Raw genomic sequence first — 14,586 nt, forward strand, 5'->3', positions numbered from 1 at the left:
ATATATCTTCCTGTACAATCAACAAGAACACCATTGTTCCACTTCAGCTCACAGATCCAGCAAAGTATAAGAAGAAACCAAACAATAGAGTGATGCCCAAAAATGTCTACCAAGCAACAAACAGTGAAATAAATCTTGTTAGACAATTAATTCTGAGTTAATGGTTGTCCACGTGACAATCATTCAGAGCTGCCACGGAGACAGAACATCAAAATGTTGAAAAAACTAAGGCATGATACGTGGTTGCCAAGGAGATCGGCTTCCGTCAGAGCAAAGTCTGTTTGAACACTGTTTGAGAAGCCTTTATAGTCTTGCATTGGGAATATCTCCGTATTTCTATGTTTTATTTCATGGGAAGATATTCCCAATGCAAGGCTATGATGGCTGTTTGAATGGGCTTTGCTCTGACTGAATCCCAGTTTGGTTGGCAATCAACAAATATTCTCTCCATATCTGTAAATTTTTGCTGCAAGCAACCCTTCATCAGATAAAAATTATTTTCATCGACTATGACCCAGATAAAATCTATTGGGCAAAAGGTCGAGTCAATGATCTAGTCATCTTGCAAATAATCAAATTTGGCAGTATGACTATGAGATATGAATGAATAATCAAGAAGACAAGACAAGACACCGCTGCTATTTCTAACTTCAAAAGAAAATCAAGAATCAGACATATCAAGATCCATGTTGAGATCTTAAGCTATAATATTATGTAAGAGATCTTTTTGTTTATATATATTTTTTATTTTTTGATAAATAACTTTGACTTACATTAGAAAATATCAATATATACAAGCAGTATAAGCATCCCAAAGAGAGGAGAAAGATGCAACCTCTCACATAATTAACTTAAGAATACCAATGACCAAATTGCAACTGGGCCAATACAAATGATCCCTATTTATCCCTTGCTTCACTAGAACCCATTGTACCCTCAAAGTCATGCTATTAGTTAGCCATTTGAACTTTTTTATTTTATCCCCACAGGTCCAAATTACAGAATCCAGCTTCTCCTTACATAACTACTAAAAAATCTCCCTACTACTATTATTGTGCTATTATTTCCTAACTGCTATGTCATATATATATATATATATATATATATATATATATATATATATATATAAAAGAGAGAGAGAGAGCGCCAATCCAACTAAGAGAAACTACTAGACTACTTACTACGCATAACTAAACTACAATTAAACAAAGCCTAGAACTAAATGACCGCAGCCAAACCATCAATAAAATGAGATGTTGAGGCAAGATCAGAGCAACATGAGGAACAAATTTGATGCAATTCTATGGTTATGCAAAGATTTGAAGAACTTATAGAAATCACGGTGCTTGTGATTTTGGACGGAGTAAAAAAATCTTGATATGACTGAGAACCTTCCTGCCATTTTGCAAACTGCCTTTCAACAACCTATAGCCTTTCAACTCCTTGGGCCCAAAGCTCAATGGAGAAGGATCAAATTGCAACTTTACAGGGCACAATTCATCAAAATATTCTAATCCAACCAATCCTCATTAGAATTTGGAGAAAGTTCCTGATGCATTTTGGAATTTTTAAGTGGATTAGGATCAAGTTCTCTCTCAGGCTTTTTACAAACAAAGGTTTCAAACCTCTTGTCCTCAGAAATAGTCTCATCTTGTGTGGACTTAATGGTAGGTCTCTTATCTGAAAAAGGCTTTAGGCTTGTATGTAAAGAAAGGCTTTGGATCTTGCTGCTCTACTGAACTACTCCACCTCTCATCTCTATGATCAGCAGGGGAGACAACATAGGAATCATTAAACTCAGAGCAGGATCCTGGCAATGTCATCTCATTAACCACTTTGATGACCTAATTGCATTGGTGATTCAATTCTGTCTCAGTTGAAAATGAATCCCCTTCATCCAAATCTGAATTTCTCTGTCTCCTATCAATCTCGCGAAGTTAAAGAAGCATAGGCAGAGGAAGCACGGGACCTACAAGTCATCATCAAATTGCAATTTGAATGACCACTTATGCTTTGGCTTGAAGGCTTCCTCAAGAAAAATGGTGGCAACTGGGGCAAACTAGGAACATCCAAGAACTCTAGTGAGACCTTCTTCTGGTCTACAAGAACTTCAAGGAGTTCTGGGTAGTTAGAAAAAGCCAACTGTAAAGCATACATTGGCAGCCCTGCCCACATTCTCCTCGAACCAATCTCATATGCACTTGTAGGCAATCTGATATCATTAAGAACATCAGTAAGCACAGGAGAAGATCCCATTTGGACGATACCAGAAGCCTTCAGTTTGTCAGGAATAAGTTCACACCAGTCTTGAGTATATGGAGATGTTTCAGTCAAATCCATTTGAGTATTTTGCGTATTTGATTCCATGAGCTTGGTTAGATATCCATTTGAGCATTTTGTATAAAAGCAATCTGGCCGACCTCCCCTCTTTTCCCCTCGTTCTTTCTCCTCTCATACAGTTTCTCTCGTTCCTGGGTGCAACTGACTGCCATAGTGCCATTTACACAAACCAGTCTCTTGTAGGCTTATGTCTTTTGTTAGGGTCATTGAGGTTTTGGTTTGGAATCTGGATATTTTAATCAAATGGAAGTCAAATATGGATTTCACAAACAGATCCTTTAGGTATTGAACTAAATTTATTGTCAAACTCAGTTCAATGGTAATTTTCTCCATCCTCATTGGGTGCTGGCTTCCCCAAACCGATGGGGTTAAGGATGGAGATTGCCCTAGCAAGGATGGGGTGGGACTCGGGATGGAGGGATTGGTAGTGATACCTGTTATGGTTGTGCTTTTTTTTTTTTTTTTTGCGACTGGCTTTTATGAACCCGGTCCAAAGTAAGTTGAGAAAACCTGATGGTATGGACCCGATTCGTATTCAACTTATGGTACGAACCAAATACAAAGAGTTATGTATTTTGGGGGTTTTTCTCTTGTATATTTAATCCTTATCTTGTGAGAATAGAGTGAGACATTGGGTGTATTTAGGGATTTTTTGTGAGTGAGGTTGTGAGTACAAAACTCTATATTCCTCTCCATTATAGATTACATAGTGGATTGCTATTCCTTCTTTGCCGGTAGACAGACATAGACTAAAAGTTAAACCACATAAATTTGTGCATCCTCTTTGCTTGCTTCTCCTTATCTTTGTTTTTCTTTCATTTTGGGGTGTCATTTGAATTTGTATTTCTGGGTTTTGCACAATAATACCTGACTTGGCACGGGAACAGAAATGGAGAATGAATTCCCCACCCTGGCTCTACCCCTGTTATATATTAAATATATAAATTATATTTAAAATGTTTTTATTATTTTAAAAACTTTCCTTCTTTTAAGTAAATCTATTTTTAAAAATAATTTTAATTTAAAAATTTCAGAGATTTATGTCCCTGATGGGGAATTCATCTCCATCAAGGAATGGGGATAGAGGGTCATTTTTATCCCCAATTGGAACAGGTCAGGGATAGGGAATATGATCCCTCCCCGTTGCCATTCTTACTCGGTTCAATTGGATGTGGGCCCCGCCAGATATGGATTGATGGACCCTGCTCTTTGCTCTAGATGGGTCCAAATTTGGACCTGGTATGGCTTAGAACTTTGCATCAAAGACCAAGGTACTGATACTTTCCCGTAAGATGAATCAAGCAGCAAATGGAACTTATACATTGACCATTGTAACTTTGGGAGACTTTATGATCAAAATGAAAATAAATAAATAAAACAAAGGACAATTACTTATTTAATCCAAGAGGTTTGAGGAAATTACTTATAAAGTTATAAGTAGTTTAAAAAACTACTTAATATGCCTTTTTAAGAGAAATCGCATCAGCACCCCGGCACTAGTTTGGCTTCGGTCAGTGCAAGCCCGGACTTACACTGTTCAAACAGCCTCATGCAACTTTATATTAGGAATATCTCCCTACGAAATAAAACACATAAATACAAAAATATTCCTAATGCAAGGCTGTAAAGACTATTCTAACGGGCTTTGCACTGACCGAAGCCCAATTCCCCTGGCATTCCCCACAGCATATTCCAATTCCCAACTGTGTATTGTGAACATCTCCCCATGACAAGTAAGTGAAATATTCTCAATACACGTTGAGATGTGCATGTGGGGCGCACTGTGTAGTGCGCCAATCTGAACTCCTTTTAAGATGCTCCCACATAACATGTATTGGCCTTGGGGTAATGAAATGCTTAGTGCTGTTTATAGCTATTGTCAAATTTTTTTTTAATCCCAAATTCAGCCTTTCATTTAAAAACTCCTTTAATTATGAAACACCCTACATATGAAACACCACCCAACTGAAAATACCAACATCCTTATTTATTACTGGTACCTAGTTTTCTCTGAAAATGGTCATAGTTGCTGCCTAACAAATCAACTATCCTCGTAGCTACAATAGTTGAAAGTTGGAAGTGGACGGAACAAAAACTTCTCACAGTGAAGTGGGTTCATTTCAGAGCTCGCTAACCCAAGTATAGTGAGAGTTAGTGGGAGTAGGAAGACAAATTAATGTCCACAAATAAGCTCTGAAAATGATAATAGCTGGATTTTAATTATAATGATTCTTTCAGGCTGTGAAACAAGATTAAAGTCCACCAAATCTATAGAAAAGGATCGACAAATTAAAGCAATAACAAACCGGGTATTAAACCATAGAACAACGAATAATACAGTTCTGATGCAACGAGAACTATACAAAATTAATAAGAAAAAATAAAGGTTCGTTTTCACTCTCTTCCACTTCTGTCTCTGCAGCTGTGCTTAAACCATAAGATTTCCGTGTTTACTCTCAAAATTCAGCTGAATTTTAATGAGACCATCAACTAAAACAATAAAGGCGATGACCTGCTTGGGGAGAAATTCTGGGTAGTTGTCTTGGAGCAAGTAGAGGGCTTGACGATGTTCTAGATTTCCAGGCAAAAACCAAGTTGTCTTGGAGCAGGTAGGTAACTTTTATGATGGTGTTGATGTTGTTGGGGGTGAAATCAAGGTGGGGTGGTACAGTAGCTACTGCCCATTACAGGGGTATGCTTTGAAAATTTAAAGAATAGTTAAGGATACTTTTGTCTTTTTCTTATTTTACAGGATTGCTTATCATTGGTTCCACAGCCCGCTGAACAGCCATCACGTTCAGCTAGTCTAATCCTTGTGTATTCTTCAAGAGACGAGATAGAAAAAGCATTTTAGGAGAAACCATGCTAGCAGTAATTTCTAAAATCCGAAAAAAAGGCATGATTAGCAAATGAAAAGAAGCAAACAGGTCCCTAGGTGGATCTGGTGGTCAGTAGGATTGGAAAGTAGTAGTTATAGAGGTAGGTGGATCTGTCAGTGTTTTTTTGGAGGGATCTAAAACTTGGAAAGTAGTAGTGTAAGCAGATATCTTGGTTTGCAACCATTCCAGCATTTGACTAGATGTTATTATATTTCTGCCACCAATAAGATGAAGATCTCAAGTTTGACATTTTGATTGATTCTTTTAACTACCTTGCTCTCCACAAAGTTCTGTTATGCCTTTTTTATGCAAGGAGTAGAAAATATGGTTGAGCTCCTCCTTATTGTTTAAGCCCAAGGTCTTGGGGGAAAAGTTGCAAAATGTGCTTTATAACAAACAATAAAATGAGAGAACCCAGTTGATGACTTGCAACTTCTTGAGCAAATGAATTACCAGGTCCAGATGCATAGTAAACTTTTGAAATTGAGAAGCATCGGTGCCTCTACTCAAAACATCAATCCTTCCTGCTCCTTGATGGTTGAATCTATCAATTTACCCTGCATCTCCTTGATGATTTACACTTGTCTTTTTAAAGTAGCTTGCAGACATGAGCATGAGAGCCATATCGAAGAATGATTAAATAGGCTTCTTCATTATTGCATTTAAGTTTTTCTCAATTTTGTTAGGTAGAATGTGGACCTACTTTTGAATAGGTCATTGTAAATTTCAACCTTTTTCCAGTTGTTTTTTGAAGGTAAAAATGAAATTTCATTAAAAGAAGAAAAAATTACATCCTAAGAGGTGACAAGGCATCACCCACATACAATCAGAAAGATGTTAAAACTTATAAAAGTGAATTAGCTAACTGATAATCATCTGAAGATGATCAAATGAGCTTTGGAACCTCGGCACTCATGTCTTTAGATCTAAGATTTTTAATTGCTATTACAGAAACTGATTTACAGATCAACCCAGTCATTATTTCAACTTAGATCAAGTGACTCCTATATGGATTGCAAAGACCTTTACCAAGTTATCCTCTTGCCTAGCAATGACTTTGGAGAGCATTATTTTAGCTTAGCTTCAGCTATTATTTGGATATTAACTTCTTTAAGCACCACAGAACAATTCCTTTGCCTCCCTCCTTGTTAAGAAAAAGACAAGAAGAAACTACTTAATCCCCTTTTTATTCTTGATAGCCAAAATGGACACCTACTTTGCCATGCTTCCTTGATACCATACCATATTTTCTTCACTTGGGTAGCAATTACCACAATCTTCTTTCCTAGCAATGTCAAGAGAAAGACATCAAGAAATAATTAGTCTCCATTCTATTGTCAACAGTCCAATTGGATTACCTTTGTACAACTTCTGCAAACTCTCTCTCTGAAAATGAAATTGAAGAAAAGTAAACCAATTGATTTCACTATAAAACCAAGATCTCCATGGAAGTACCTGGCGATACATGAGTATTTCCCAAGTGTGAAAGGACATAATTTCAAGTTTTGCACAAAGTTAATTATTGTCTCCCTGGCTTATGACACTGAACCATGCAAAACCTCACCTAGCCCAGACCCATTTTCTTGATAATTGAAAAAGGAATTTATTAACACTAGAAAGAAACTGATACCAGACAACCTAGGGAGAGGCACAAGTTGCAACCCTACCTTTAGAGTGAATATGGCAACAAGAATTCAAAACAAAACAGAGAAGAAATAAGATTACGAAGCAGCCCAATAGAGGCATTCCCTGTTAACCTCTTGTTCTGCAAAGAAATAAAATTTTCTTTTATTGCATACATGTAGAAGTTTCAATCAAATGTCCAAATCAAAATTCTTTGATGAAATAAACTTATTGATCCAAGTAGCCTAATCGATTTCTCTAATGGAAGTCTCATTGCTCCCTTACTTTGCAGCTTTTCAGCACTCACTTCTAGATTTGCTGGGCACTAGAAAGTGTAGATCGTACTCTCCTATAGGGCTGGACAAACTGCAATTTTATGAGCTCTCTAATATTTTATATATTGCGAGAAGCAGAGCTCAAGGGGGGTGTGAGATTCTATTAGGGTTTCCATCCTCAAGGATTTATGGTTTCCTAGGAGATGCCTTATTTCTTTGTTCTTGGATTGAAAATTTCCACCCACTCTCTAATATGTGGTCAGGATTAGAAAGACTTCTTAAAACTGCAAAAAAGTCCAACAACACATTTCAATTAATTTTTGAAAATTATCACATTGGTCACTACATGCAAAGTGAAATTACATTTCTGTTCCTTTACACTAGTGTCCAAATCTAATTGGGATACCATGTGTAAAGTCACTGTATGGACCGATCACCACTAAAAGATATTTAACAAGGAGTCCTATTCCAACAGGGAAATCACCTGAAACTCAGTTTTTTGCTTTGAAACTCTTTCAAGGCAATTGCTAGCATATGATCACTTGGGCATATTAGGGGTTCCTAGTTCAATCAGGACAATACAGGACAGGCCCTAGGAAGTCCTTCCTGAGAGTTTTAATACCACAAGGACTATTCTCATATTTGCTCCAAGCTCTTCTGGAGGCAGAATACCAAAGTCCTAGTGCAACTAGGATTCCTCCTTAGGAGTCCCAATTCAATTAGGATTCTCCCATACTCATCACGATGTTACCTTGAGACTTATATAGGAGCCCTAACATCATTGAGAATCCTCTGCTAAGAGTCCTAGTCCAACTAGGATTCATAGTTAAGGCCCTGATTCAACTCAACCTCTTAGTAGTGACACTCTCTTCTTATTTGAGGGTGCAGATCCCTTATTGGACATTCCAGAACCATAAAATCACAACCATCAAATGTATGGAGTCTGATAGCTACAGATCTTCAACATTTGTTCTTATGGTATATTAGCGACTGGTCATAATCTTAAAGCCTTGGAACTCCTGTCCAAGGACAAAAAAAAAAAAAAAGACTTTGCATCTAAATGATTTGTGTAACTTAAGTGACAATACATTCTTCCTTGAATCAACTCAATTGGATTATATCAATGTGTATCCTAGTACACACCCACATTACAAGTGAGTTGCCCAAACTCACCCTTATAAGGAACTAAATGTCCTACAGTACTACCTGAGGACCTACCAGTCATAACTGACCATAATTGTAAACAAAATGCCTCATAAATAAGTCTTATTTTATTGACAAAGAGGATAGAATACATAGTACATTTGGTTTCGAATGAACACATGTAAATCTCTCTCTCTCTATTTTCTTTTATCAGCGAGCATGAATTTTATTTAACTCTCAGATTAGAAAAAGTTTATACAACTTAGTGATGGGAGTAATGATCCCATTTGAACCCTCTTTTCTGTCCCTCATTACAGTGCAGCCCAAAACAGTTGCTGTCTCAATGCCCCTTGTTTTGCTACATAATCAGCTAACCCGTTTGCACTCCTTTGAGCCCATTTGAATTAAGCCTCTACCTCCTTTGCAATCTTTTCCACTTCCCTAATCACATGTTTAAATGTCCATTGGGTATGGCTGCTGTTTGTAGCCCAGGAAATGACTACTTTTGAGTCCCCTTCAACTTCAATGTGCCTGTACCTCATCTGTTTAGCTAGCTTCCAACACTCGCCTTTCTATTTCTTTATTATTTTCCTTCAAACCAAATATAATTGACTGGGGGGTAATCCATGTGAAAGTACAATATCATCATTTTTCCAGAACCCAAATTCCATAAATGGCACATACCAAGCATTTAATAAAGCAAAGTAAAAAACAAACTTACAGTTTCTTTAAGACCATTTATTGGCACATCAAACATGATCCTAGTCCAATTTATTCCCATTCGAAAAAACACTAATACCAGTGTCTCTACCCAGATTAAATTCAGTATCAGGATCAGACCAAAAGCTCAGCCTTTCCTCCCTGAAAACCAAGTAGACAACCAACTCATATTAAATATAACAAATCAAATATACATGATTAATATTACCATAATGCTAAATTGCTAGTATAGAAGCAATAGGTTTTAAAATAGTGGTGACAAAATAAAGAGGAGGTGTTCCATTAAATCCATGTAATATTGGCTCAGGCTTTGGCTTGCCTTACCTTTTTGTCAGAAGGTATGGTATATTCATTAATATGATTCAAAAGCCCGTGTACAAAGGGATATACAAGTATAACCTATTTGTATACAAATTTTCAAAAACCAAAACCGAGTTGTGTCCCAATCCAAAAAATTCTTTGTGAACCAAGCTCCAAGATATAATAGTCCCATTTGTTCTTGACAAAGATCTCTTCACTAACAAAAATTCTTTGATCTGCCTAACTCCTTGCATCTGGAAAAAAGAAAGCTAACCATTAGAATAAAATGACATTCAAATGCAAAGGAAATTGAAATGAACAATAGAAATATACCTTGATATTTTACATTAAGATGGAATTATCAAGGAGCTTTAGAGCAATTAAGGCCTAAATTTAAATTAAAAGATTCATAAACCTAGTATTAGAGTGATGGATAAATATTAAAAAATCAAAATACAAATCACTTGTAAAGCCATTCTTAAGCCCATGTGCATTCAATTTTCAGAATAAGTGGGAATACAACTATTTGAAAATAAATTAAAGAGAAGAGGATGGTCTAAAGAACTATGATGAGATTGCAAAAAATGTCATTGGACACTACCACATTGGATATTGAGATGTTGAAAAAATAAAAAGCTCTTGAGATAGAACCAAGCTTCATTTTAGAATGCACAGGAATCAACTTAGGATAAAACCTAAATCTATGAAGTAACCTGCTAGTAAATATATGAGCAGACATATCTAAGCATAAATTAATTGGTTAAAACTCATTTTCGAAAAAAAAAAAGGTTAGAACTAAAAAAGAATCATGATATCAAAAAATCTACTTTGCAGAATTAAAGATGAGCAGATTATCAAGAAAAAAACTCATTTCAGAAATGAGATGACAACATAAATGGATTCCTTTAACACTCTTTAAGTTTTTCACTTCCAACCCTTATATATGATATGCTTCAGGTTAAGAGTGAATAAACTGTTCATCAGTTATGGCTTAGGATAAACTTAACCTACATAATGAATGGAAACATTTGGGTAGGCTAACCTGTACAGGCAAATGTCCTTGACCTCACCCAACTTCTTATTCAAGGGTACAAAAGGGTACAAATCAGAACCGTCCAAGCATTTTACCACCAAGGACGATCCAATCAGTTGTTTTTCCTTCTTACCATAACTAGCCAATTCATTAGTGTGACATTCTAAAATGCAGACACCATTGTGAGTTGTTCACGGGGGGAGGGGGCAGGTTGGACCATGAAAATTAAACAAATCATTAGACCATGAAAGAAACCCCATAAGTCCTTATCACCTATTGATGCCCATTCCTAGATATTCCTGGAAGGGAAATAAATTATACGCATGCACCCAGAATACAAGAACAATCAACTGACACCCCCCCGCCCCCCCCACAAAAAAAAAAAAAAAAAAAAATCAATTCATTGGCCATACCCATCTTCAATTTTAGAGAGATTAATAAAGGAGTGTGCATCAAAAGTTCATTACATGCCACAATGAAGGTCACTTTTTGGGCCTCTAAAATCAGGAATGAAGTGAAAATGAGAAAGAAGAGGAGATATTGCCATTACATTACAGTAAGTTGAATTGTTCTGTAAATGAAGAACATATTGTATCAAGCAAGAAAAAGAACATACACATCTATCTGTTCAGAGGTTCTAACTGAACTTCCATTTGTTGAGAGGAATGCAGCCCTTGTGTTCCATTTGAGTGCAGAAGATCAGTAGAGTCATCCTCCTCGATATTGCCCAATACCCAATTGCTTTTTCCAAAGCTTCTGTCCCTTCTTCTCTTTCTTTCACCATTTTCCAAGTACACAACTAGTAATGCACCCATCAAGAACCATATTATTAAAGCCCAGTTAAGCCCATGAACAGTCTCACCTCCATATCTGTCTCCTAAATGATTCATCCCACTAATAAGTGCTGCAATTCCAGCCACAATGGCACATCTCCCCGTCATGACATGGAGATACTCCCAAAGGATCCGTTTGGAGGAAGCCACTTCACCATTATCAGGTCTTTTTGGCCTTAGATATGCATTCACGGGCTGAAAGCAACCCAAAAGTATAGCAATAACTCCAAACTTTACATGTACTGAGTTAATGAAGAAACCCCGAAGTTCAGCAGCAGCAAAAAGAACACCAAGCACAACAATTGCTAAACCTGAATACTGTAAGTAAACATGAATCTGGAACCATCCATCACCCTTTAAGTGTTTTAGGTACCTGGCTGCCAATATTCCACCTGGAAGCAGGATGCCCCAAGCAACAAACATCATAAATCCATGCACAGCTAAAACTGGGCGCAGATCCTGCTCTGCCTCTGCTGAGCCACTTATAAGCAGCACACGAACAGGTCTGCTACTTGTAATAGAATGCATATTTCTCTCACTTAAATGATCCTCTGACCACCTAGCACCCATAGCCCAAACAACCTTAAGAGGAGTTGTGGGGTCAATAATATTGTTGCACTCTGGCCTACTACCTAGAGCACACGAAGGCTGCAAGGGACGGGAAAACTCGAAAGTGATAATACCATTCTCTGACTTGCATCTTGCATGTGTCAAATTCTCGTTAGTAGGATGCACACTTATGGCCTCCTTCCCATCAATCCAGTATGCGTTCACGTGGCCTTTGCCATCATTGTCAACCCAACCTACATAAGCATAGCTATTCACCATTCCACCACCAAATGCTACTGCAAGATAACCACTTTTTTTCTCACCTCGAGCTGCTATAGATATTGAATCACCGGACAGTGTCCAAAAAAATGTAACTTGCTGGTCATCCAGAACAACATTGTTATTGTACATATCCGAAAGACCCCCATCCACAACCTGAACTTTCCAACCCATTTTCTGTTCATAAAATGATTGATAATAAACCTGATCTGGTGTATTCCTGTCAGGTGACCAAACCAATTCTGTTGGACTTGCTGGAACTCCTTCAGCTTCTGGCCCTCCAGCATATATAGTTTCCAGTGTGTTTCTAGAGGTTGCATTCCCACCAATTGGATCAGAAGTTATGTATAAAGCAACGTCATGTCCAGCTTGTATTGAGAACTTTACTGGAACCCCTCTTTCTACTCTCAAGACAGGAGACTCTTTCTTGTTAATATAGAGAACTTTTGAAGGATTGGGAGGATTTGGGTAATGCACTGCTGGACTTGTTGTAACAATAAGCGGGGTCTTTCCATCTGCATAAATAAGGTCCCGATCCTCCTTCTGTTCTGCTTCTAATGGCCCTAAGCAATCATTTACATGCTCCGATACATTGAGAACCAGGTGCCCATAAGTCACAAGAGGAGGCCCACCATGGTTTTGGGGAAGGTAATATGGGCGGAGAGCATCAGGAGGTCTAATCAGCCCCAGAGCCCATATTACAGTCATGTTATCCGTATAGTTCACAGTTAAGTCATACTTTGTGTCAATAGATTTGAGAGGCCGTTGATATCGGATGAAGGACACTCCGTCCTTTCTGTGTCCATATACCAACTTGGTGTTGTCCACCAATCCAATGGGGGCAGATCCCTCATAGATCGTATCAGGACAAACACCCTGAACTTTACCATCCTTATTCATTAAGCACTCACTGTATCTGGTAATGTAATAATCATCAGCAAAAGGGATACCTTCCTCTGTAAAGCCAGTCACAGCTACATCAGCATGAAGCATAAACTCAGAAGAAGACGTGCGGTTGGCCCAACCGAATGCCATATAGTATTGGCTTTCTTGAGCTGCCTCCAGCCCAATGTCAATCAAGTTCTCCTCAGGAGCCAACGTCCACCTAAGACGGTAATTATTGGCAAGAATCTTGCAGTTATCGAACATGGTAGGTTGTTCATAAACCCGGTTCTTTCCTCCAACAGAACTGTTCCCAGCCGACGGAGAGGGTGATGGTGCCAAATTAGAACTAGATGCTGAAGAATTCGACGAAGGGTTCGAACCATTCCTAGGGTTTTCAAGAAGAACATGTCCAAAATCCGAACCTGTTGGTGTGTCCCAGACGGCAACCACTTTGATCTGATCCAATGTGAAATTGTTCAGAACAACAACGAAGCTTTCGTTTCTGTACGTTCTGTTCAACGGCTGATCAGATATCACAAACCCGGTCGTTAGATTCTCAAAAGCATCACCTAAGGCGCCCCACCAGTGTACATCAGCACCCTCAATCATATCGAATTCGCTAACCCTAAATGAACAATCATTAATCACTTTCATCACCCCTCTCAACTGGTGCTGAACCATAAAGAATTCTGACTCGAAACCAACCAGAGAACTGTTACTCGCGCAATTTCTACCACCGGAATCCGCATCGCAAAACTCAAACAGAAAGAATAACAAAAATGCCAGCCCCTTTAAACCACCGAGCATTCTCGCCATGATAACACGATCCGGGTGATTCAGATCTATTAGATGTATTTTCTGGTATCTTGTAATTTAAGAAAGAAAAATTAAAACTTGAGCAGAGATAAACAAAGAAGAAAAATACCTCTCGATCTAAGTCTAGGGTCTCTTGGATCCCGTTGTCCACAATGCTGAAGAGGTGTTCGAGATGAGGCCGGAGAGAGCAAGTTGGGAGCACTCGGTAAGCATAGAGATTCATGCATTTCCGGCATCATAGATCAATAGACAATAGTCGGTTATTTACTTATTTCTTAGATTGAATTTGAAGCGATGAGCTAAGCCCCAGCCCCCAGCCCCCATCCCCAGGATTCGTTTACTACAGAACCTTCTCTGGCTCTCTCCCTCTCCACAATGGCCACGTGTAAAGTGAAGAACGCGGTGCTTCTTCACCAAACTTGTACACGTGGCATGCAAATGAAGAAAAGATTGGACAATCTTACCCTTCTGATCTTATGGTGGGACCTGTGATGGATGCACAAGATCCTATGTGCCGTGACCACGTCCTATACGGATGTTTGGCATAGATACCGTTTTATGAGAAAACGGTGCCACGCCATATACGGATGTTTGGATAGACCTCACAAAATGTTGCTTCAAATAATACCATCTTATTTGATGCCGTGTTTTCGGAAAAATACATTGTTCTAGATCATGTCTTGAAAATCGGGAAATTATAATATGACGTAATATTAAATTCAATATTTTATGAGAAAACTGTGTATTATTGCTGATGGTATAATGATGTGGCATTCATCTTGGATGCTGTATAATACAGATTAATTGATTTTCTTGGTTTTAAAATCATACAAGTACAAAATATTTATTAAATAAATATAAATAAAATAAAAAATCCTAAAAATAAAATATTATTTTCTCCAAAAATGCTT

The 14,586-nt window shown here is 37.9% G+C and overlaps 1 protein-coding gene across 2 annotated transcripts; it reads right to left on the minus strand.

Annotated features, from left to right (window-relative positions):
* Window positions 1–9,236: 9,236 nt before the first annotated feature.
* LOC148843257 (DOMON domain-containing protein / dopamine beta-monooxygenase N-terminal domain-containing protein) lies at window positions 9,237–13,985 on the minus strand. Of its 2 annotated transcripts, none has more exons than XM_088959719.1 (3): window positions 13,785–13,985; window positions 10,930–13,648; window positions 9,237–9,534 (listed from the first exon to the last, which is right to left on the minus strand). In XM_088959719.1, exons 1-2 carry the CDS (start codon window positions 13,896–13,898, stop codon window positions 10,934–10,936), a joined length of 2,829 nt encoding a protein of 942 aa, XP_088815845.1. In that variant the 5' UTR covers window positions 13,899–13,985; the 3' UTR covers window positions 9,237–9,534; window positions 10,930–10,933. The 2 variants fall into 2 exon arrangements, with proteins under 2 accessions (XP_088815845.1, XP_088815844.1); XM_088959718.1 differs by having other exon boundaries at window positions 10,930–13,701.
* Window positions 13,986–14,586: the final 601 nt, after the last annotated feature.

This window comes from Nelumbo lutea, chromosome 8 (genome assembly GCF_056320005.1).
Source record: "Nelumbo lutea isolate HS-2025 chromosome 8, American lotus-T2T, whole genome shotgun sequence".
Classification (NCBI taxonomy): Eukaryota; Viridiplantae; Streptophyta; class Magnoliopsida; order Proteales; family Nelumbonaceae; genus Nelumbo; species Nelumbo lutea.